The sequence below is a fragment of the Rosa chinensis genome, chromosome 1, assembly GCF_002994745.2.
Source record: "Rosa chinensis cultivar Old Blush chromosome 1, RchiOBHm-V2, whole genome shotgun sequence".
NCBI classification, from domain to species: domain Eukaryota; kingdom Viridiplantae; phylum Streptophyta; class Magnoliopsida; order Rosales; family Rosaceae; genus Rosa; species Rosa chinensis.
In genome coordinates this window covers 57,344,595-57,368,602 of record NC_037088.1, presented here as the reverse complement: position 1 = coordinate 57,368,602, position 24,008 = coordinate 57,344,595, and the positions used below count along the sequence as shown (strand labels likewise).

Genomic DNA, 24,008 nt, shown 5'->3' with positions numbered 1-24,008 from the left:
CAAAGTTGGGATTTCAACAACATTGGATCAGCAGCATCATGCAATGTGTTACCTCAGTTCAGTATTCAATCTTGATAAATGGACAAACCTCAGATGCTATTGTACCCACTAGAGGCATTAGACAAGGTGATCCTCTTTCACCGTACCTCTTTATTTTATGTGCAGAAGGCTTGAGTGCTTTAATTTCAAAGGCAATTGATAGAGCACAGCTTAAAGGTTTAACCATGTGTCCAGAAGCTCTTATTCTACATCATCTATTTTTTGCCAATGATAGTTTTATATTTGGTGCTGCAACTGAAGCTGAATGTTATACTTTGAGGCACATTCTCAATACCTATGAGCTTGCATCAGGTCAAAAAATAAATTTTCAAAAAAGCAGTGTTGTCTTTAGTAAGAATGTGCAGCCTTCCATTCAGGATCATTTAGCCTCTATCTTGGAGGTTAAGAAACTGGAAGAGCATGACAAATATTTGGGGTTGCCTCTGAGGGTGGGAAAATCGAAAACAGCAAACTTTGCCTAAATCAAGGAAAAGCTTACAAAAAAGCTCATTGCTTGGAAATCAAAGCTTCTCAGTTCTGCAGGTAAGAAAGTTCTTATCAAAGCTGTTGCTCAGACAATGTCATCTTATGCCATGAATTGTTATCTGCTTCCAAAGACTTTGTGTGATGACATTCATCAGTTGTGGGCCCAATTTTTTTGGGGTGATACTGATCAGAAAAAGAAAATTCACTGGAGAAGCTGGAGTAAATTATGTTTCACAAAACAAGAAGGAGATTTGGGTTTCAAGAACTTGTATGCTCATAATTTAGCAATGCTTTCTAAACAAGCTTGGAGATTTATATCTAACCCACATTCTCTTATTGCCAAGTTGTACAAAGCTAAACATTATCCAAATAAATCATTCTGGGAGGCTGAATTGGGAGATGCACCATCTTTTTCTTGGAGGAGCATTTTGGCTAGTAGACCTACACTTGCTGCTGGTATACATTGGAAAATTGGGAATGGAGCAAAGGTTAATGTGTGAAATGATAAATGGATTCCTGACTGTCATGCATTCTTGATTCAGAAACCTTTGAGTTCAAATATTTGCTCTGTTTCAGATTTAATTGATAGTTCAACTAGATGCTGGAGAAGAGACCTGCTTTCTACTTTGTTCCAGCCTGCAGTGATTTAAAAAATCCTTAGCATCCCACTAAGTAGAACTGCATCTGAGGATCAGTACAGATGGTTGCCTGAGAAGAAAGGAAAATTTACAGTGAAATCTGCTTATTGGATTGCTAGAAAACAGGTAATGGGTAATGTTCTCACATCTACTTCTTCTGGTGACCCCTATAAATGTTTATGGAGGAAATATGGAATGCTAGGGTGCCTGGGAAAGTACAGATTTGTGTATGGCGAGCTGTGAATAACATTTTGCCTACAAGAGAGCAATTAATTCATAAAGGCTACACAGGACCTGCAAACTGCTTATTATGCAATGCGAGTCTTGAGACAAATTCCCATGTGTTTTGTCATTGCCTTACTGCCAAAGAAATCTATGCAGCTGCAGCTATCAATTTGCAAAATAGTACAGCGTTCTCTTTCAAGGATTGGATGCTTGATCAAATGGAGCAATTAAGCAAAGAAAGTTTGGAAAGGTTACTGATGCTTATTTGGTGACTATGGAAGAACAGGAACAACAAGCTATGGACAGACACTTCTCAGAGTGCTCATGCCATTATGGCTAGTTCTCTTACCTGGCATAGTGAGTTTTTAAAAGCTCAACAATCACAGGTTCGAACTGCAGCAACCAAACCAAGTAAGTACTGGCTTCCATCTCAAACACACAAGTTCAAAATTAATGTTGATGGAGCCTTCTTGCCCTCCCAAATTTTTGGGGGTATTGGAGGAGTTACCAGAAGAGATGATGGTTCATTTATAGCTGGTTTTGCTTATCATGTTCAATTTGCGTCTTCTGCATAGCAAGTGGAGCTGCTTGCAATTCGAGCTGGCATTTGATCTGTTACATCAGCTCAGATTGGAAGGAGTTTGTCTAGAGAGTGATTGCCAAGTTGCTATCTAGGAGGTTGGTTCTGATGATTCCGATTTAAGTGAAAATGCCAACATCATAGCTGATATTCAGAATGGCAGCAAAAAACGTGAAAGACCTGCTCTTTTTGTTTGCTCCTAGAACAGCTAATATGGTAGCTCATAGGTTAGCTGCCTTTGCTTTTGAATCCAATACCAATCAGGTATGGATAGGTCAAGCTCCAGATTGTATAATGGATGCTTTAGACTTTGATTGTAATCATTTGCCTTAATTCAATGAAAACTGCTACTGTTTTACTCAAAAAAAAAAAGAAATTCCAACTATAATAATTATATTAATTTATCAACAATTCTTATGGAGCTGTAGAACCATGTGGAGATCGATAGAATTTGAGTAGTGACTCAACGATTTAAAACAACACAATTGACGATCAGAGGCTTAAAGAACTAATCTATTGGGGGAGGATAAAACGTTCGGTGTATAGTTTATAGAAACTTAAAGGACTGATCTATTGTGGGTTCATCTCAATGTATATTCATTAATACCAAATCACCAAACCAATAGAAAACCACAAATTTGTTTTGTTAATACCTTTTCCCTGAAACACCTCTTTAGCTACCTTACCTACTTAAAAGACCACAAAACCCAAAAAACTGAAACATGCCTTTCCAACTTACCCTTCTTCATTGATAGAATCAAGCAAGAATAAATACAAGATTTCAAGGAAAACACAGAATTGTTGGGGATTTCAGGATCTTATTCTTCAAATCCCTTAAAAGACCTGATAAAAAATGAAAAAATAAATAAAGATGTTAATTAGTTATCTGCATCATGTGTAGTTTAACTATATTTTTACTAAGTATTGGAGAAATAGAAAATTAGAAAACTAACATGTTTCGGACTTGTCAAGAGTGTGTCACGGTGAAGATCATAATTAAAAAGAGAAGATGAGATTTTGAACCACATTTTAAGTTTTCATCTGTTTTGGTTGAATATAACTTCTGTTTATATTAACAGAATGATCAGTGTTGTAGAATGACCTATCTAGATGCCAGACATGTTTACGTATGGAAAAGCATTCTGGTAGAAAAACAAATGCATTCAGCAGCACGAATTGACATCAACGTTAATCAGAATCATTATGATCATAAACCAAGAAAACTACAAAGTTTTCACCACTGATTTTAGTCTTGACCTTCTATTTCAAGCATGGGATAACTAATACTGATTATTACATAACCCTCTCAATTCCATCTGAGTTTCTGTCATTTGAAAAGGTAATCCCTTTCTTTTGGCCTGTCAACATGTCCTCAGCAGATACATTCAGAATGCCACTTGCATCAATGTCAAAGCAGATGTTGAACTTAGGAACACCCTTGGGAGCTGGAGGAATATCTTGGAGCCTAAAGTCACCCAGAAAGTAATTATTCACAGTTGTTATACTCTCACCCTCATAAACAGCAAACTTTACAACAGCTTGGTTATCATGGCGAGTAGTTACAGTATAGTTCTTCTTGATGGGAATGCTGGAGTTTCTTGGAATCACAACTGTCATGTCACGTTCTCGCCCAGTCTCAATCCCAAGTGAGAAAGGTGTGACATCCAAAAGACTAAAGTCTTGAAGCTTCCCATTTCCATTCCCACTCAAAACTGCAGCTTGAATAGCAGCACCTTGTGCAATAGCTTCATCAGGATTAATGCCTTTGCACAACTCCTTACCCTCAAATACATTTTGCAATAGTTTTTGAACCTTGGGAATTCTAGAGGAGCCACCAACAAGAACAACATCATCAACACTTCCTTTGTCCATTTTAGCATCCTTCAAACATTTCTCTACAGGCACCATACACCGGTTGAAGAAATCCTTGTTGATTTCTTCAAACTTGGCACGGGTCAAGGTTATATAGAAATCAGTATTCTGATACAAACAGTCAATTTCAACGTCAGTTGAAGATGAGAATGAAAGTCGCCTCTTTGCCTTCTCACAAGCACTTTTCAGCCTCCCAAGAGCTTTCGGGTTTCCATCAATATCCAAATTGTGCTTCCTTTTGAAATGCTCAACACAATGCTTCACCATTTGGCTATCAATGTCTTCACCGCCAAGGTGACTGTCTCCAGCTGTGGCATTTACTTGAAAGATACCACCACTAATGGTAAGTAATGACACATCTAAGGTACCACCACCAAAATCAAACATCATCACGGTTCTCTTTCTATACCAACTGGCCTTCTTGTCAAGGCCATAAGCGATGGCTGCAGCAGTTGGTTCATTGATCATGAGCATCACCTTCAGGCCAGCTGTGATGGCAGCACTTTTGGTAGCATTCCGCTGTGAGTCACTGAAGTAAGCAGGGACTGTGATAACTGCATTTTTAACAGTTGAACCGAGGTAGGCCTCAGCAATCTCCCGCATCTTTGAGAGGACCATGGATGAGATATCTTCGGCAGAATACTGTTTCTTTTGGCCCATGTGGGTAACCACAATCATAGGCTTATCATCAGGACCTTCAATGACCTTGAATGGCCAGAGCTTTATATCACTTTGAACAGAAGCATCACTGAATCTCCTACCAATTAAACGCTTTGCATCTGAAATTGGTGAGAGAAATAGAATCAGAACCCCTCCAAACAACTTGGATTTTGCAAAGGCAACAGGCTAAAACAAAAATCTATGAAATTGGTGACAACTTTCTTCTTTACTAACAAAATTAACTAAAACCATTTAATGTTTCTGTAGTCCCACCACTTCTTATATATGTAGAAACATGAACCATAAGAAGAAACACAACATGGAGTCAACCTCATTCAAACATGGCATGGGTTACGTAAAGTAAACAAAATGTTTGATGTAGCAGAAAGAAATAAAACAAAGATAAGATAAAAAATTAGAACATCAAAACTAGGAACAGAGTACGATAAAATTTGTTTGCAAATTTGGTAACAGTGTTCTTCTAACAATGCTATGTTAGTGTAGTCTCACTGCAAAGTAACCTTAAGCTCTAAGCTCCATTTGGTAGGAAAAATATCAGGATAAGCATATTGAGTCAACCTCATTCAGAACATGGGATACTGAAAATGCAATGCTCAGCTAACCAGAGTGACAGGAAAAAGTCAAAAACAATAGGAAGAGTAGAAAAGAATACTTCAATTCAGGGTTAATTCAATAATTCTATTCATCCCACAATGAGGGTATATATACAAGTACAAAGGAGTAGTCTAACTCTAATAGGAAACAATCTTTCCATAATTACAGGATATCCTAATTAAATAAAATCCTAATTACATACAGATTTACAGCGATTCTACACTCCCCCTCAAGTTGGTGCATAGATATCTATCATGCCCAACTTGTCAACTGAGCTGTCAAATACCTTCCTGGACACTCCTTTAGTAAGAACATCAGCTAATTGCTCCTCTGAGTTTACAAATGGAAAGCGAATAACCTTTCTGTCAAGATTTTCTTTAATAAAATGACGGTCAACCTCCACATGCTTTGTTCTATCATGCTGAACTGGATTATGTGCAATCTCAATGGCAGCTGTATTATCACAATGCAAATCCATAGGCTTTTTAAGCTTGTATCCCAGGTCTTTCAAGACATTACGAATCCACAACATTTCACAGACTCCGTGTGCCATACCTCGGAACTCAGCTTCTGCACTTGATCTGGCAACAACTTTCTGCTTTTTGCTACGCCAAGTGACAAGGTTCCCTCCAACAAAAGTGAAGTATCCAGATGTAGAACGTCTGTCAGTTTTATCACCAGCCCAATCTGCATCTGTGTACCCAACAACTTCCAATTCATCTTTTTTCTGAAACAGTAACCCTTTACCTGGCGCCCTCTTCAAGTACCTCAAAATACGAAAGACTGCATCCATATGCTCTTCACTAGGACAATGCATAAATTGACTAACAACACTCACAGCATAAGCAATATCAGGTCTAGTATGTGAAAGATAAATCAACCTTCCTACAAGACGTTGATACCTCCCTTTATCAGTTGGCACTTGATCAGGATAGATAGCAAGTCCGTGATTCATCTCAATGGGTGTCTCGATGGGTCGGCAGTCCAGCATCCCCGTTTCAGCAAGTAAATCAAGAACATATTTCCTCTGTGAAAGTGAAATCCCCTTCTTAGACCTTGCAACTTCAATACCCAAAAAATACTTTAGTTGTCCCAGATCCTTCATTTCAAACTCCTTTGACAAATACTTTTGCAATTCATTTATCTCCTTCGGATCATCTCCTGTAACAATCATGTCATCAACATACACAATAAGAGCTGTAATCTTACCATTCTTGCGCTTGATGAACAAGGTATGGTCAGAATTGCTCTGTCTATATCCAAAGGCTTTCATGGACTTTGAAAATCTTCCAAACCAAGCTCTTGGAGACTGCTTTAGGCCATACAAAGACTTCTTCAATTTACACACCTTGCCAACATCACTTGGGTAATTCTTAACACCTGGGGGCATATCCATGTACACTTCTTCCTCCAAATTCCCATTAAGAAACGCATTCTTCACATCAAACTGGTGCAAGGGCCAATCTTTGTTTGCTGCAAGTGAGATTAGAATCCGGACAGTATTGATCTTTGCCACAGGTGCAAAAGTCTCCTCATAATCAATCCCATAGCGTTGTGTATATCCTTTGGCAACCAACCTCGCCTTGTATCTATTAATAGTTCCATCTGCATTAAGCTTCACAGTAAATACCCAACGACATCCTACAGTCTTCTTTCCAACCGGCATAGGTACTAGCTCCCATGTTGCATTCTTTTGAAGAGCTTCCAATTCTTCATTCATCGCCTTCGTCCATTTTGGATCCGCCAATGCATCCTGCACGTTACTAGGAGTAGATACAGTAGATAATTGATCAACAACAAGTGCATGTGACCCAGAAATCCTATGGTTAGACATAAAATTAGCTATAGGGTATTTAGCTTTGGCTTTGATATCTGGTTCATATTGTTTCTTAGGAATTCCCTTGGTAACCCTTTGTGATTTCCTAGGTTCGACACTTTCTAACCCAGAAGACTCATTACAATTTAGGGGTACCTGAGGTGGTTCATTCTGACCGGGATCTTCAGTTGGTGATGCAGAAGGGGAAATAACTTGTGTGTGAGCTTCAGATATGTCTTGATTTTGATTCAAACTATCCAAAAAAATTGTCTCTTCTGTCTCTGAATTCACAACACTCTGTTCGGCAGTCACGTCATTCTGTTCGGCAGTTGCATTCTGTTCGGCAGTCACGTCATTCTGTTCGGCAGTTACGTCATTCTGTTCGGCAGTCACGTTTTCTGTTTCGGAATTTCTACCTTCAAATCTATCCTCCAAATTTTCCAAGTCTTCAAAGACATCAAAATCAATAATAGAACGAGAACGAGGATTCCCTTCACAACCTCTCTCCCCCTGAAGGGAAGACTGAGAAGCTCCCCATGAGTAGTAAGGCTCGGATTCACGAAAAGCAACATCAAGAGAGACATGTATAGTGCCAGTAAGAGGATCATAACATCGATAACCCTTCTGGAAGTCAGCATAACCAACAAAGATACACTTACGGGCACGGGGATCAAGCTTGCTGCGTTGAGGCTTGGGAATATGAACATAGGCTGTGCACCCAAACACCCGGGGCTCCAAATTAGGCATAGAAGGGATGGTCAAAAGTGTATGAAGCTTCTGATGAGGATTCTGAAACTCAATCACACGTGAAGGAGTACGGTTGATAAGATATGCTGCTGATTTTACTGCTTCTCCCCAATAGGATCGAGGTACATTCATACCAAACAAGGAAGCACGAACAACTTCCATCAACTGCCTGTTCTTCCGTTCTGCTAAACCATTCTGTTGAGGAGTATAAGAATTGGAGGTTTGATGACGAATTCCATGTGACCGGCAAAACTCAATCATTGGGCCATTCACAAACTCTCCACCATTGTCAGACTGAAACACTCTGATGGATTGTTGATACTGAGTTGCCACCATTTTGTGAAATTCGGTAAACATTCCAAATACATCACTCTTATTCTTCAGTATTGACACCCATGTCATGCGAGTGCAATCATCAATAAACGTTACAAAATACCGAGCTCCAGAAAGAGAAGGAATTTTCGCAGGACCCCAGACATCGGAGTGAATCTTCATAAAAGGAACAAGACTTTTATTAAGACTTGGTGAATATGAAATACGGTGACTCTTGGCCAGTTCGCAGATGTCACAGTGGAAATCCAAATCACTAACAACTGAAAACAATTGAGGTTGCAGCTTCTTAAGATAACGAAATGATAGATGACCTAAACGGCGATGCCATAACCATACAGCTTCCTTCGCATTCTCTACCCCGTTGATATGATTAGCCTGTCCCAAAAGATGCTTCTGTTTCTGTCCAGTCTCTGTCAGATCCAGATAGTATAATTTCCCCCTTCTAACACCATAACCAAGAATCCGTCGAGTCAGAATGTCTTGAAACACACAGAAAGACGGATAGAAGGTCACAATACATGCAAGAGCTAAAATAACTTGACCAACAGACAGGAGATTATAAGCTAGTGATGGAACAACTAAGACAGATTCAAGACTTAAGGTATCAGATAAAGCAATAGAACCTTCTCCGGTGACCTGAGTTGGAGTACCATCAGCAGTAGAGACAATGTCTTGAGGGGAACGTCTAAAGTTTTTCACAAGACTTGGGTCATTGGTCATATGATCAGATGCACCTGTATCAATTATCCATGTATTATTCAAAGTAGTCTTACCCTTCATACCTGACTGCGCTACATTAGCGGAGGCATTGTCGAGATGCTCTTCCTCTGTAGTAGCAATAGCGGCCTTGCCCAGATTCTTTCGCGGTTTCTTGGTGAAGTCCCACCAATCAGGGTAACCAATCACTTCATAGCACCGCTCCTTGCTATGACCTAATTCCCCACAGATAATGCACCTTTTGTTTGCATATGGATTTAGTTTACCTAGAGGACGGTGTGGAGAAGGACCTGAGAAGCCTGGAGGAGGACCTGGTCGGCGTTGAACGGCCATTGAGGGATTTGGGGTTTGTTTATTTTTTTCAGGTTTGTTTTTTTTAAGGTTTCAAAAAAATTCAGGGATGGCTTGATTTTAATGGTGGTGGTACGCAGCGGTTTGTGGTGTGCTTTGGGATTCAGGATTCAGGATTCAGGATTCAGGATTTAGGATTCAAAGGATGCAGGCAAGTTCAAAGGATTGAACCTGCTCTGATACCAAGTAGAAAAGAATACTTCAATTCAGGGTTAATTCAATAATTCTATTCATCCCACAATGAGGGTATATATACAAGTACAAAGGAGTAGTCTAACTCTAATAGGAAACAATCTTTCCATAATTACAGGATATCCTAATTAAATAAAATCCTAATTACATACAGATTTACAGCGATTCTACAGGAAGAGAGAGAATGAAATGAAAAAAGATCACTCAATCACTGCATCAAAGGTTATATACATTTAATCTGAGGAAACGAACATTTTTATAAATGTATATATGGGAAGATAACCTTACCAAAGATGGAGTTTGTAGGGTTTCTGATGATCTGGTTGAGTGCTGCATCACCTGCAAACGTTTCAGTATCAGTGAAGGCCACTTGAGATGGAGTAGTCCTGTTGCCCTGATCATTCACTATGACTTCTACATGATCATACTGCCATACCGCCACACACGAGTACGTTGTCCCTAGATCAATACCAATTGCATGACCTTCTTCTCCTGAAGCCATTCTCAGCTTAAAAACTCAGATAAGAATAAGGAAGGTGAATGATGTCAGAGAATGCTTTATCCTTGGGTTTTGGAAAAATTTGGGGATGAAAGCAGAAAAGAGACAAGCTAGAGTACCCCCCAGTATGGGATACCTCTATTTTTTATTTTTTTAATATATAACAATTAAATATGATAGTAACCTGATGAATAGGTCATCAGGTTACCCAATAAAATTTTGACACATGGAAAATAAAATAAAAAAATTATACCAATTTAACAACACATTTGTCATCAATTTGTAATATTGTCTATGTACATGTAAATATTGTCCTATACCTTGTAATTACCACAAAGAGGACATTTATTACAAAGCCTTTGATAATTTGTCCTTATATTCGTAATAAGCGTTGTCAGAGATGTAATTATTTTCTCAATGACAAAAATTACAGAAAGTACCACCCAATTACACAATCGAGAACTATATTACGTGAATGAGGACACACGCTCTATTTGGTATGAAATATGAAGATTTACCAATTGTACAACACATTTGTAGTCAATTTTGTAAAATGATTCATAAATTGGTAGATGTTGTCCTAGACCTTGTAATTACCACAAAGAGGACATTTATTACAATACTTTTGATAATTTGTCCTTATATTCGTAATAAGCGTTGTCAGAGATGTAATTATTTTCTCAATGACGAAAATTACACAAGGTACCACCCAATTACACAATCGAGAATTATATTACGTGAATGAGGACATATGATTTATTTAGACTAAAATATGAAGATTTACCAATCGTACAACACATTTGTCGTCAATTTTGTAAAATGGTTCATAACTTGGTAGATGTTGTCCTAGACCTTGTAATTACAACAAAGAGGACATTTATTACAATACTTTTGATAATTTGTCCTTATATTCGTAATAAGCGTTGTCAGAGATGTAATTATTTTATCAATGACGAAAATTACACAAGGTACGGACCAATTACACAATCGAGAACTATATTACGTGAATGAGGACATATGATTTATTTAATCTAAAATATGAAGACTTACCAATCGTACAACACATTTGTCGTCAATTTTGTAAAATGGTTCATAAATTGGTAGATATTGTCTTAGACCTTGTAATTACCACAAATAGGACAATTATTACAATACTTTTGATAATTTGTCCTTATATTCGTAATAAGCGTTGTCAGAGATGTAATTATTTTATCAATGACGAAAATTACACAAGGTACGGACCAATTACACAATCGAGAACTATATTACGTGAATGAGGACATATGATTTATTTAATCTAAAATATGAAGACTTACCAATCGTACAACACATTTGTCGTCAATTTTGTAAAATGGTTCATAAATTGGTAGATATTGTCCTAGACCTTGTAATTACCACAAAGAGGACATTTATTACAATACTTTTGATAATTTGTCCTTATATTCGTAATAAGCGTTGTCAGAGATGTAATTATTTTATCAATGACGAAAATTACACAAGGTACGGACCAATTACACAATCGAGAACTATATTACGTGAATGAGGACATATGATTTATTTAATCTAAAATATGAAGACTTACCAATCGTACAACACATTTGTCGTCAATTTTGTAAAATGGTTCATAAATTGGTAGATATTGTCTTAGACCTTGTAATTACCACAAATAGGACAATTATTACAAAATATTAATCATTTGTCCTTATATTCGTAATAATCGTTGTCAGAGATGTAATTATTTTCTCAATGAGGAAGATTACACAAGGTACAACCCTAATTATACCACTGAGAAGTAAATTATGTAATTGAGGACACATTTTGGTATTAATATTAAGAATTACCATTTGGAGAACACATTTGTCTTCAATTTTGTAAAATAGTTCATAAACTAGTAAATATTGTATTAGACCTTGTAATTACTAAAAATAGGACATTTATTACAATATTTTGAGTATTTGTCCTTACATTCATAATAATCGATCCAAGAGATGTAACTATTTTCTCAATACACAACATTACACAAAATACTACTCAGTTACACATTCGAGAACCATATTACGTGAATGAGGACACTTGCACTATTTGGTATGAAATATGAAGATTTACCACCTATACAACACATTTGTCGTCAATTTTGTAAAATGGTTCATAAATTGGTAAATATTGTTGTAGACCTTGTAATTACTACAAACAGGACAGTTATTACAAATTTTTAATCATTTATCCTTATATTTGTAATAAGCGTTATCATAGATGTAATTATTTTCTCAATGAGGAAGATTACACAAGGTACAACCCCATTGTCTTCAATTTTGTAAAATTTATTTCAATATTTTTGATAATTTGTCTTTACATTCGTAATAATCGATGTCAGAAATGTAACTATTTTCTAAATACGGAACATTACACAAGATATAGCTCAATTACATATTCAAGAACTTTATTACATGAATGAGGACACATGCTCTATTTAATATTTCATCTTAAACCAAGGTTTGGAATTGAGGAAGAGTAGAGAATTGGTGCTGGAGGTTGATCAAAAGCCTTTGCCAGTTGAAAGGTGGGATTGTGCAGTACATAAATTGAAGAATAAGGATTTTGGGTGAAAGTTGTTGACGGCAACTGACCAAATTGAGGTAAGAAGCATTCTTGGTTTGGATTTAATTCGTAGTTGAGTTTAATTGAAACTAAGGTAGGGTCTGGTATCAAGGCAGACTTGAACAAGAATAGTGTAGTTAGAGGGGGGACTTGCTTCCCAGAAGTTACTTGGATATCCTGGTGAGCTAGACCTTACTTGGATATCCAGGTGTGCTAGACCTTACTTGGATATCCTGGTGAGCTAGACCTTACTTGGATAATGGTAGAAGTAAAGTATTGTCGATACCTTAATTGAATGTTGAAGGCTTTGTATGGTTTTGAGATTCCATTGAACTGCATGTTGGTATATGTATAATTGTCCTATTCTGGAGTTAAGTTGCAGATTCGGGTGAGTTTGGCAGAAATTAAATTATAGTTAAAGGTTTGGTTTGGTGCTGTGGAAATTAAACTATGAGTAAACATAACTATTAACTCTTAGACGATAACACTTCTAACATGTGCAGCCACTAAACAATACTAATGGCTTATATTTATTTAAGCACTCTATAAACTATGAGCACTTTTGTTTTGGTTCTTTTATCACTTGCACAAAACACAACAATACTAATGGCTTATATTTATTTAAGCACTCTATAAACTATGAGCACTTTTGTTTTGGTTCTTTTATCAGTTGCACAAAACACAACTCTGTCTTCTCATTCTAACCCCATTAGCCCAATTGCTATGAATATCATTTTATTTTAAGCCATCACCCCAACTGCAATTTCTAATGACACAAATGTAGACTAAATGCATAATTATTCGTGCGACAATGTAGTTTGGCATAAAGTATTTATATAGCTCCAAAAACTAATATATGAAAAAAATAATAAACTAATATAAAGTTTTAAGAAAGACTAATTTAGATCCAAAAACTAATTTGTCATGTGTAGACTTATTTTCGAGAATTTCTATTTTTTGCACCAAGAGGGCGACCACGACCCCTTGCTTGAACTGTTGAGGATTTTTTCTGTAAGACCTTTGAACACCTCTTTTCATGACCCCTTGCTTGAACTGTTGATGATTTTTTCTGTACGACTTTTGAACACCTCTTTTCATAATTGTCATCAACACTATTTCCAATAGCTTCATCAATGTCTTCAATTGTCTTTATCTTTTTCTGGGCACCATCATTTTTGTTTTCATTATCTAAAGCCTCATTTATTTTCAGCCATGCTTGGTTCTTCGGGTGCTTCAACATCCATAGGGCAAGTTGCACACGACGATTTACCGAATCCAACTGCATTAAACAATTATTAGACAAAAAGTTATTATATAGAAAAACAAACATGAATTCAGATGCAATTAAAATTGAATTACCCTACCTCATCTTTCAACGGATTATCATAATTTATTATGTATCTAAGCATGAAAATGCCACAATCGAAGTCATTTTGTTGAAACTCAATGTCATCTACATTCCTAACTGTGAATGAACAAAACGACCATCCTTTCTTGAAACAGCTTTGGATTTCAGTGTCAAATATTGTGTCCAATGCCAAAAGCTGCATTTCAAACAACAATAAGATAAGTGTGATGTGCAATACAGTCCAACTATAATGGAAATAATGATTTCACTCTTTAAAATTACCACATAATAAACAAGATCATTTCGAGCCATTTTGCGTGCAGGGCTCGGGCAGGTGTCCCATATTTCTACATCTGTTGTCGCTATTTTAATCACAATGAAGAACCAGTGACGTGGGGTAGTATCTGGATCCAGCATGGGGATGAATATCTATAAAGAGGACGTGTTAATATAGTGAGCAATTATTTTAGGACTGATCTATTAAAGCACTCATTGTATAATACCTTTTCTCCATTCTTAAGGCCTTTTCTATATTGTAATATTGCAGCAAACCTTTTTGGTGCTGTGGCAACAAATTCCAGCCAATCATCACCTCCTTTCTTGGCAGCCTCAATTGCTCTACCCTGTATTAACATACCAACCTCAATATACTCCATCTATAATATATTGCATATACATTTCAAAGCAATCAGAAAACATAGATTCATACCGAAAAAAATGTAGTGTAATACCAAGTAGATGACTCTGGATCCCTGAGAAGACTAACTGCTGCATTTATAACCTGTGTAGAAAACAACTGTGAGAGTTAACAAATTAAATTTCCATAGTGTTGAGGTCCAAAATCAGGTGTCCCATACCTCAGATGTAACAAGTCCCCCCGGCTCTAGGCATTTCATTGCTAAACGGTCAAGATGTTCATAATCAGTTTGAAAAATTCTGAAACTGGAACACGAAAACAATATATATATATATATATATATATATAACAATTTTAGATTACTTGATAGATTGATATAAATAGTGTTCATCTTTCATCATGTATATGTTGAGATGAAAGAGACTTACTCCACATCTTCCGTCTCCAAAAATACAAATGCAATCAAATATACGTCGTCATCATAAAGATCACGACACCCTGTGAAAGGACCAATATCTTGCAGTTTTCTTGGCTTATCCTCCATAAATTTTGCAGTTATAAGATCTATTTTATTTCCCATCATTTCCAACTGTACAAATGGACTTGAGATTTGGTGGCCAGGCCTTCTTTCAACAGTGCGTCGAAGATTCTTGGGACTAATATCATTTGATGAGACCTCATTCTTTTTATTGCTAAGTTCCCTAGCATTGGCCTACGAGAAAATATGCAACGTAGCTATGACTTAGAATAAAATCACTTCATTATAAATTAAAAATTACACAAATATAACTAGAAACAAGAATAATTCAAATATCATGCATGTCTAAAACTTTAAAACATACCTTGATATTTGGTAACTCAACGTAGCTCGATAGATGACTTGAAGAAGCAACTAAATCTTCCTTCACATATGGTGACTCAAATATGTGTGTATTCTGTTGAACATCATGTACATCATCCTTTGCATTGACATCATTGGTATGATCACTTTGTACCACTTTCTCTTTAAGCTGCTTCCCACCCTCTTTTAGTTCATTTGTGGCTTTCAAAAATTCTTGTTTTAGATCTTCCAACTGTTTTGTTAACGTGTTACTTCTAAAAACACATTTCACCTCTTCTACAGCATTTGGAAGAATGGTACAAACAATACCTTTCAGCTCATCAACTGATTTCTCAATATTACAAACAACATTCTTCAAAGATTCTATATCATTTTTCAAACCAGATGCATCTCCCACTTCATGCTCACATCTCTTCACGACATCAAATTTGGGAACTAGATTAATATCAAGACTTTCATACCCTCCTTTTTTCGAGATCCACTTAATTAATTTTGATGACTCCTTTTCCCCCCAAACAGTAATAGGTGGCTTTGAATAATCTATAAGAACTCTCCCATGTGCAATAATATTGTAATAATAAAGTTGTAAAAAAATGACGCACCCGCACATGTACCGTGATTTCTTCTGCTTGAAAGACCACACACTGTCCACCAAAAAATCAAATGAATAACTTGCCCAATTTAAATATCTTATTTTGTTTGGATCTCTCAGTGGCAGAAGATACTTCGGATGGATGCTTGTTGATGTAGTGGGACAAAGTAAGGTACCCAATGCTAATAAAATGAAACTGACTCTGAAATTGTCATCTGCTGTGTCATCTAACCTCTGTAATAGGTTAGGAATTGATATGCTGTCAGATTTTCCAACAAAAACATCCCGGCGCATGTTCGTATCAGAGTTGACATCACTCGAGGCAATGAAATCTATATTCGTTCCTCCTTCTGGTACACCCATAATATGTTGAAATTCTGAAGAACAAATACTCATTGTCCTACCATGCAACTCAATTGAACGATTGAACAAATCCCATAATGATTAGTCTTATACATGAATTCAAATACCAAAACATCCCCAAAGCAAGAATAATCTAGAAATGAAGTTGAGTCTCTCCAAAATAAGTTAGCCAACCTATTATTCTCATCTGTGCTATATCTGCAAAATAAATTCTTATCTTCAGCTGCTTTTCCTTCCAGATAGGCAAGTGCGGCTTTTGCATCTCCTTCAAGTACAATTTCACGTTGATTCGAGTCTAATTTATTGTACAAGTCTTTCATTAAGAAACCAACATTCGCAAACCCTCCAGATCTGTCAGCCATATAATGATATGCATGACAAGTCTTAATGGATACTCTCCGCATGGATGTGGCTAGAGCTAAATGACAATCTGAGACAGACCGATGTGACTTGAGAAAATGAGACTCGTGTGACTTTGCAAGATCATGTGAATGATGTGTTTTGAAATCAACTACAACATACGAGTTCCTCTCTTTCAAGTACCTTACCTTGAACAAACATGGGCAGTGACACCTTGTCAATTTCTTTGGCATACGTACCCTGTTATTGTTGTTCACATATTTCTCTAGTCTTTCCCCCTCTGCAGAACAAACCCATCTGCGGATAGTGACTCTCCCAGTCCTTGTACTTGTTCTCTTATCATCTTTTCTAACATCAAAACCAACTACTTTTGCATAAGCATAGTAAAATGCCTCTGCTGCCTCTACAGTTTCAAACATCAAGCCTATAAGGTCTTCCGGAGCTAACTTATCATATCTAATACCATCATATTCCAATTGATTGATGTCATTTTTGGCTTCCAAACTATGCTCTTGCAAATTAGAATCTGACATCACAGGTTGATGTTCATCTGATGCAACTTGACTTGACATCTAAAACATATAACATGAAAATGAATATAACCACTTATTCATAACAAAAACAAACTATCAGCAACTTGAATCAAGATCTAAAATGAATAAATAAAACTCCAAAATCATTGAAAAAAATCCAAGCAAATGTGAAGGAAAGACCAAGTCACCTTCACTTTCTTTACTCGGTAACACTTTCAAAGCAACACCCACTTCTTATGCCCCAAAACTCCATGCGGGCAACCCATTAAGCCTCCTAGTTATAAGATCTGTTTTGGATTAGAGGTTTTGGCAACTTTGGGTTTGGTTTTTAGCCGGCTATAATGTGTAATATGCAGACAAGAGGTGTATGGTGTGGTGAGAGCCGTTAATAAAGGTAATATACTGTGGGTTTCGTTCAAACACACATAATTAAGGTATACAAAGGCTAGAAAGTTGTAACAAAAAAAAAAAAGGGCTGGAAAGGTATATAAAACTTGGAAAGCTGCAGACATGACACTATAAACTAAATGGTTGCAAGCAAAGTAGTGTGGAGCAAATAATAAACAAAGAAAAGGCAACCAAACCTGAAATAATATGGATAAATGACTAGCCCCGTTCTCTCTCTCTCCCTCCCTCCCTCCCTCTCTCTATTCTATCCAACCAAGTGACAGCAACCCGAGGTGGGCATGTGGATATCCATAGCAATCGTTATCCGAGTCACCTCAAACTCTTTTTCTTTTTACTTTTATATTTTTGATCTGTTTTTAGTTCAAAGCTATTATATTATTTATTTACTTGGTTTCTGTCCCATTTTTTAATAAATTTCATTTGTTACCTAAAAAAGTTAATGGACCAAAAAAATCATACAGCATTTATACTAGTCCCACGTATCCTTTTTTTTGAATGAAGCAGCTGCCTTAATACTTGATTAATGAAACTCTCGAATACTAGTCTCATGTTTAAAACATTTCAATTGTTACCTCAAAAGTTAATTTGAAAAAATATTAAATTTATTTTTCAAGTTACATTAAACTGATCATAGTTATTTATCTAAATTATAGTGTGGTTTCTTCACCTTTAATGAACTCAATCTGTTACCTCAAAATTGTTGGTTATTGTTCTAAATACACCACATTCGGTGCCAAAATATTAATTGTATAGAAAATATTTGCAAGGACAAATTATTAAATTAATTTTTCTATAGCTGATTATATTAACTTAATTAGTATATAAGTTTAGTGTTCAGAATAACTAATCATGAAGATTTTGTACTTCAAGTTTTAGTACATGCATAATAGAGATAGAACCCATGGAAAATGGCTATGAAAAGCACCCTCATAGTATATTAGTGACTAACTAAAAAACTGTGTTTTTTGTGTAGATGATATTGAAGTCATTCTAGTTGACCGAATGGATAGATCAAGATCCAAACAACGAAAATAGCTAAAACATATAACATTACCTTTTCTTCTTATCATGACAACATCTGACAGTCAGTTTTGATAAATTCTATTTCCTCCACCCTGTTGCTCATGGAATGTATACTTATTTCATATATCTAATAAACAATACTTATTTCATAAATCTAATAAACAAGTTGACAATATTAGTAGGCATATAAAGATTTTGTGCAGTTCAAAAAACTAAAATTGAAAATCGATAAATTTGATATTACCTATCTGTATATGACATATTAATAGGTACTATGTAAAAACATTTACTCGAGTCGCTGTCATTTTGACATCAACAAAAGCGGTCAACCCTTTATACACATATACTTCCCTAAAGAAATTTTTACATTGGTTGATATACTTCATATCTATGAGAGTGTCAGAGTTGACAGATCCAAAAAAGAAGTTGCAAATGAGCGGTTAAGTGCATATTAGTTTTCTCGTGGTATTTAGGGTTTAAGATTGACCTAGTAGATCAAGACCCAAACAACGACGAAAATAGCTGAAATGCGTATAATAACCATTTGTTCTTATCATGATAACATCCAACACTCAATTTTGATAAACTCTATTTCCCCATTTTCTCCCTCCTTTTGAGACCGATATGCGTATAATGAAGCTGACATGTTTATCGTGTATATATAGAAAAACAAACATGAATTCAGATGCTTGTGTATATAATCAACATTCTTTTGTTTAGTTTACTTCTATGCATCTACATGATCGTATTTTATTCATATATTGGTATCTATGTTTACAGTTAATGGGACTGGTGATCGGATTTTATTCATATATCGGTATCTATGTTTGCAGTTACTGGGACTGGTACAACGATATTGCATTCTAGCATAATTCCAAGGCTCTGCCTCTCTTTATAGCATTCATTTACATGCTAAATGCAACTTTTTATGTTTGAACATTCCTAAAAGAAGCCTAGTTATTTCTACTCTTTATGTTTGAACGTAAAAATACGTTGTCATTTGGTTTTTATGGCGACAATATGGGACCTTCCCTTTCAAAATGATGAGGAAGAGGGGGCATAATTTCCAACTAAAACAAAAGGGAAGCGAATGCCCCAAAAGATTTACATCCACAACTCTCTTTTTTGAAAATAAAAAATGAAATCACGAAAAACATTAGACTCTATCAACTTCAACGAATTCCATAAATCAGACTTTGACACATATTGCGACCAAAAGATTGAAATTGTAATTTCAGATACTACCAACCTTATAGTATTGAGATTCTTTTTAGTGACCAAAAGAACATAATTGAATGCTTTTATTTTCTAATGAACAATTAAATCCAAATGCGAGCCATCAAAAAGTTTGCATTCACACGCTACGTGAAAAGCAAAACTAATTAACCTCTGCTTTGCACTTTAAATTTCTTCAATTGATCCTCACCACAAAGTTTACAATCCAATACCCCCAATTCATAAATGCACTTAATAACAGAAAACAACGGAAACAAAAAGCATGTACCATATACAACTGCCTTTTCTTTATCAGGCTTTCTATCTACTAATTCAAAGAACTCCTCGAGCGGGTGGGTCATCGTCCGAGCCATAGATGCAACACCAGAAACTTCTGATTTGGCTGCAGCAAACAGTGTTCTCCTGAAATACCTTAATAGGAGACAGACCATCAAGGGTTCTCCAAGAATTAGTTTCCTTCTAAGATATATTTGTTCAAAACCTGAAAAACCATATGAAAAGGTATAATCACAATAATGGAAGCAAACAATGAACAAAACCAGACCAAAAATTACAATCAATAAAACAAAGATACTGTGCATTACAATTTACAAACACTAATACAATAATATAAACAGATTCTTCGTAAACAATCTTCCAAAAATTGAGAAATTTTTTTGGAATAGCACACAACAGATTAAAATGCATATGAGAAGTTGGAATAGCACACAACAGATTGTAACTTCGAATCTTCTTGTTCTTGATTCCCATCCAGAAGTTGCTTCTTGGAATAGCACACAACAGATTAAAATGCATAGTACTTGGAGTAAAAAATAAAAATTCAATGTATATGACCAATTTCAAATCAGCCCTGAACTGATCTTGACATTTTCTCCTCTTGCTTAATCATATATGCGTGCAATTAATAGACATAGTTTCATCCATCTGATGGACGAACTTACCAGATGTGTTCAAGGTCTTAATTTCAAGTCTTAATGCAGAACACTTCATCCCAAAGATTGCTCCATAATTAAGCTGTCAAAGGTGCACAAATTTAGAAGACTGATGAATTCATGAAATTTTGAAATGACTAAAACTGAAAACATTGTAAAGTAAACTTGAAATCCTATCAAATGACCTTTGTTGTATTTTTTGAGGTTAAAATAATTATGTTTTATTTCTTTGAAACATAGCCCAAAAGTGCAAGCTGGAAATTGCAATGGTTTAATAGACAATAAAATTGCAAGTGGCAAAAGAAAAAGCAGGACAAAAGAAGATCATTCTCCCAAAGTTAGTTCTCCATAACCTTGAACAAATCCAAGGCCCCCCATCGTACAGCTTGTGGCATACATATAGATAAGAACAAATAAAAGAGTTGTGCATAAAGAGTCAAAATGACTATTACCCAAAATGCTGGCAAAGCACATAATCTCCTCCAAGGCCCTCCATCATGGTATGAGCTTCCCTCATCCCCATGTATCTCTTCAGCCTGACCTGAATGGATAAACAAACACTGCATAATTAGGTAATCATAAAAAAAATGAAAATACAAAACTAAAAAGAAAGTATGTACTAAAATTTGACATTTGGGGGGGGGGGGGGGGGGGGGGCGGCGGAGGCGGATTACTATCATGTGTCTTCTCGTAATTTGACATGGGGCGGAACTAAATCTTTTCTGCTCACGACTCTCATAAAAGATATCTTTCATTCATCCCTTGATTCTCTATTCTTTGATAAAACAAAAGGATTATCCTATTTTGCGATGATACAATTCAACTTAAGAAACATTCAAACAACTACACAGGATAAGAAACAAATGATAGATAAAACAGTGAATGGATATATTTTAAACTTATAGAGACTTAAAAGTTTTGGAGACCAAAACATTTGCCGAGAATAAGTAAAAGAGTTATTTTGAAACACACTTGCATTATATCGGCTAATCTTTGTGATTTCTGCAATTTTGAAACACCATCCAGATTACATATATAGTTCAGCGTCTCTAAGTCTGCTAGGTTACAATGCAGCTCCTTAGTCATTGAAACTTTTGGTTTTCATATTTCAGGAGATATTAACAACTGCAGTGGCTGGTCCTTTACAATTGCTATAAGTGCCAACAACAATACTCAGAAGAAGACTAAAATATCTAGGTAATGAATAGGGACATGAGCTAAGTGAATGGCTGAAGAGGAGAATATTCAATTATGTGTGTGTACAGTGTGTGTATAAATAAAAGGCCAGAGAATAACATAGCATAAACTCAGGCACATCCAAAAAAATAAAACAAATAAGAGCAAACTCAACCATCAGATAACAACATATATTTTAAACAAATCAAAGAACAGAAAAAAGCCAAAATGAGTAATGAGCACAACCTAGAGAATAAAAACAACATTACAAAAACGTAAAAGAGGAAAGAGAGAAGGTTACCTGATGCAGACATGCCGAAAGTGAGACTCAATTAGTATCAACACAGTCCACACCTATAGCAGCAGCAGTAAATTAAAAACTTTATATATAAGCAGACAAACCCAATCAAAATCAAATGCAGAAAAATACAAAACAAAGCATTTAAAAAGAGCACTACCTTAATTTCAAGACTAACCTAAAATTTGTGAGACTACTTCAATGAGAACAGTTGCAGCCGCCATTAGTAGAGAAACCTTCTTTTTCTGTCCAACAAAATAACCATCAAGTTTTGGTGAAGGATTAATCAGAATCTTCAAGTTTAAAGTATGTGCAACACTCGGAGAAGAAAAGACCAATGCACACTGGCACAATCACATATTATTTATTTTATTTTTTTAATATCATTGGCCTGAAACCTAACGGTAAGCTCCAAGTGTAAAATACTCATTTTGTTCTTTTCTTGGTAATTTACTGAAGGCTTAAACAAACTAATACTTGATCTACAACAAACAAAGAAAAGATGATATATCATGTGGACACGCAATAGCAATAAGTAAAAGAAGATTAATTAGCAAATATTACCCATCGGAAGTGTTTTGAAGATTCCAGCCAGACAAATCTGCAGCTTCTGTGAGAGCAGCTTTCCAACTTTGCACCTTATCTTCATCTATATCTTTATGTTTCTGATCAAGTGCCTCTGCAAAAGTACCACTCTGTTTCCTGACATCTGAAGGATCAACATCAAAGAACACTGGGAAGACTATTTGCCCCAGTGTGCTTCTACACTCCATGATCTTTACCAGCTCCTCAAGACACCAACTAGAATCCGCATACCACCTCGAGAAGACAATTACAGAGATCCTCGATCCTTGGATTGCCCGCGCCAGTTCCACAGTTATATTTTCCCCTCTCCTAAGTTCATTGTCATCAAGAAAGACGAGACAGGCTACGGTACCCCCCAGAAAGTAGTCGAGATGTTCATGTGATACAGATCGATTGAAAAGTAAGAGCCGAGTTACCACCGTTAGTTCGTCACCATCGAGTGTAGAAACGGCCATCGACGCCTCAACGATCGAGGAGACACGCTGAGACGGAGAGGGTCTTTGCCGCACAGAGAGAACCCGTGGGCTGGAGGCTGAAGAGTGAAGACGACTGGATGAGCAGTGGGGAGGCAGAGTCACGCAGAGAGAGAGAGAGGCATATCATATGAACCAGTTACCGGCTAAATAGGTTAACTTGATTCGAATATCCACGACCATTGGATATATTGTGGATCTGACGGTCACAAATATTCATCAAACAAACAGTATGGGATACACCCCAGTACTGTAGAATTTTCCAGCAGAAAATACAGAATCACATATGAAAATACTTATAAAGATACCAACCAATCGTGTATGGAGGTGGTCAGAGGTGGCGGCGACTGTGGAGATTAAGCGTCGGTGAGTTTGTACACAGCTTTTGAGTTTTGCTTTTTCTTTCTTTCTTTCTCTGGACAGACTTGAAGGATGGAAAGAAGAGATGGAAAGTTCCTCAAAGTTAAAGAGAATGAATAGAAGAGAGATGCTCATGGGGATTAGCTTTACCTTTCTAACGAAGCAATGTCGTTACTTATGGCGCTAAAACTTCCCGCCCGTCAAACAAAAAAAAAAATAATAATAATAATTCACGCCCGTCGAATTCAAGGCCCAAAAGAAATTTTTGACCAAGTCAAAAGATGTGTCTCCCACTCCGAATAGGAGACATAAACGTTTCTCACCTATAATTTCGTCTCTAATTGAATATCTCTTCGCCTTAAAACACCTCTTTTTGTTAAGAGAGAAAGATACAAGTAGCACCGACTTAGAGAAAACAGAGAAAAATAAGTCGGATTAGGGTTTGAAGAAGAGAAGAGAATGAGATTTGGTTAGA

The 24,008-nt window shown here is 36.2% G+C and overlaps 4 protein-coding genes across 9 annotated transcripts; all 4 read right to left on the bottom strand.

The window, feature by feature from the left end:
* Positions 1–3,147: 3,147 nt before the first annotated feature.
* On the bottom strand, positions 3,148–23,649 carry LOC112182697 (heat shock cognate 70 kDa protein). Of its 3 annotated transcripts, none has more exons than XM_040509039.1 (3): positions 23,485–23,649; positions 9,560–9,790; positions 3,148–4,619 (listed from the first exon to the last, which is right to left on the bottom strand). In XM_040509039.1, the coding sequence occupies exons 2-3, from the start codon at positions 9,771–9,773 to the stop codon at positions 3,262–3,264; spliced, it is 1,572 nt and encodes a 523-aa protein (XP_040364973.1). In that variant the 5' UTR covers positions 9,774–9,790; positions 23,485–23,649; the 3' UTR covers positions 3,148–3,261. The 3 variants fall into 3 exon arrangements, with proteins under 3 accessions (XP_040364973.1, XP_024176982.1, XP_024176981.1); XM_024321214.2 differs by having other exon boundaries at positions 9,560–9,787; positions 23,486–23,649; XM_024321213.2 differs by having other exon boundaries at positions 9,560–9,779; positions 23,486–23,649.
* On the bottom strand, positions 13,218–15,804 carry LOC112182698. Its single transcript, XM_040507741.1, has 8 exons — positions 15,196–15,804; positions 14,782–15,065; positions 14,574–14,658; positions 14,426–14,497; positions 14,220–14,339; positions 13,999–14,145; positions 13,733–13,912; positions 13,218–13,647 (listed from the first exon to the last, which is right to left on the bottom strand). The coding sequence occupies exons 1-8, from the start codon at positions 15,802–15,804 to the stop codon at positions 13,303–13,305; spliced, it is 1,842 nt and encodes a 613-aa protein (XP_040363675.1). The 3' UTR covers positions 13,218–13,302.
* Positions 15,933–17,542, bottom strand: LOC121050110 (protein FAR1-RELATED SEQUENCE 5-like). The gene is made up of 2 exons (XM_040509046.1): positions 17,231–17,542; positions 15,933–17,081 (listed from the first exon to the last, which is right to left on the bottom strand). Exon 2 carries the CDS (start codon positions 17,079–17,081, stop codon positions 16,179–16,181), a length of 903 nt encoding a protein of 300 aa, XP_040364980.1. The 5' UTR covers positions 17,231–17,542; the 3' UTR covers positions 15,933–16,178.
* Positions 19,793–23,439, bottom strand: LOC112182700. Of its 4 annotated transcripts, none has more exons than XM_024321217.2 (6): positions 22,680–23,439; positions 22,276–22,360; positions 22,119–22,171; positions 21,094–21,182; positions 20,651–20,723; positions 19,793–20,190 (listed from the first exon to the last, which is right to left on the bottom strand). In XM_024321217.2, the coding sequence occupies exons 3-6, from the start codon at positions 22,129–22,131 to the stop codon at positions 19,856–19,858; spliced, it is 510 nt and encodes a 169-aa protein (XP_024176985.1). In that variant the 5' UTR covers positions 22,132–22,171; positions 22,276–22,360; positions 22,680–23,439; the 3' UTR covers positions 19,793–19,855. The 4 variants fall into 4 exon arrangements, with proteins under 4 accessions (XP_024176985.1, XP_024176987.1, XP_024176986.1 ...); XM_024321219.2 differs by having other exon boundaries at positions 22,294–22,360; XM_024321218.2 differs by lacking the exon at positions 22,680–23,439 and having other exon boundaries at positions 22,276–22,673.
* Positions 23,650–24,008: the final 359 nt, after the last annotated feature.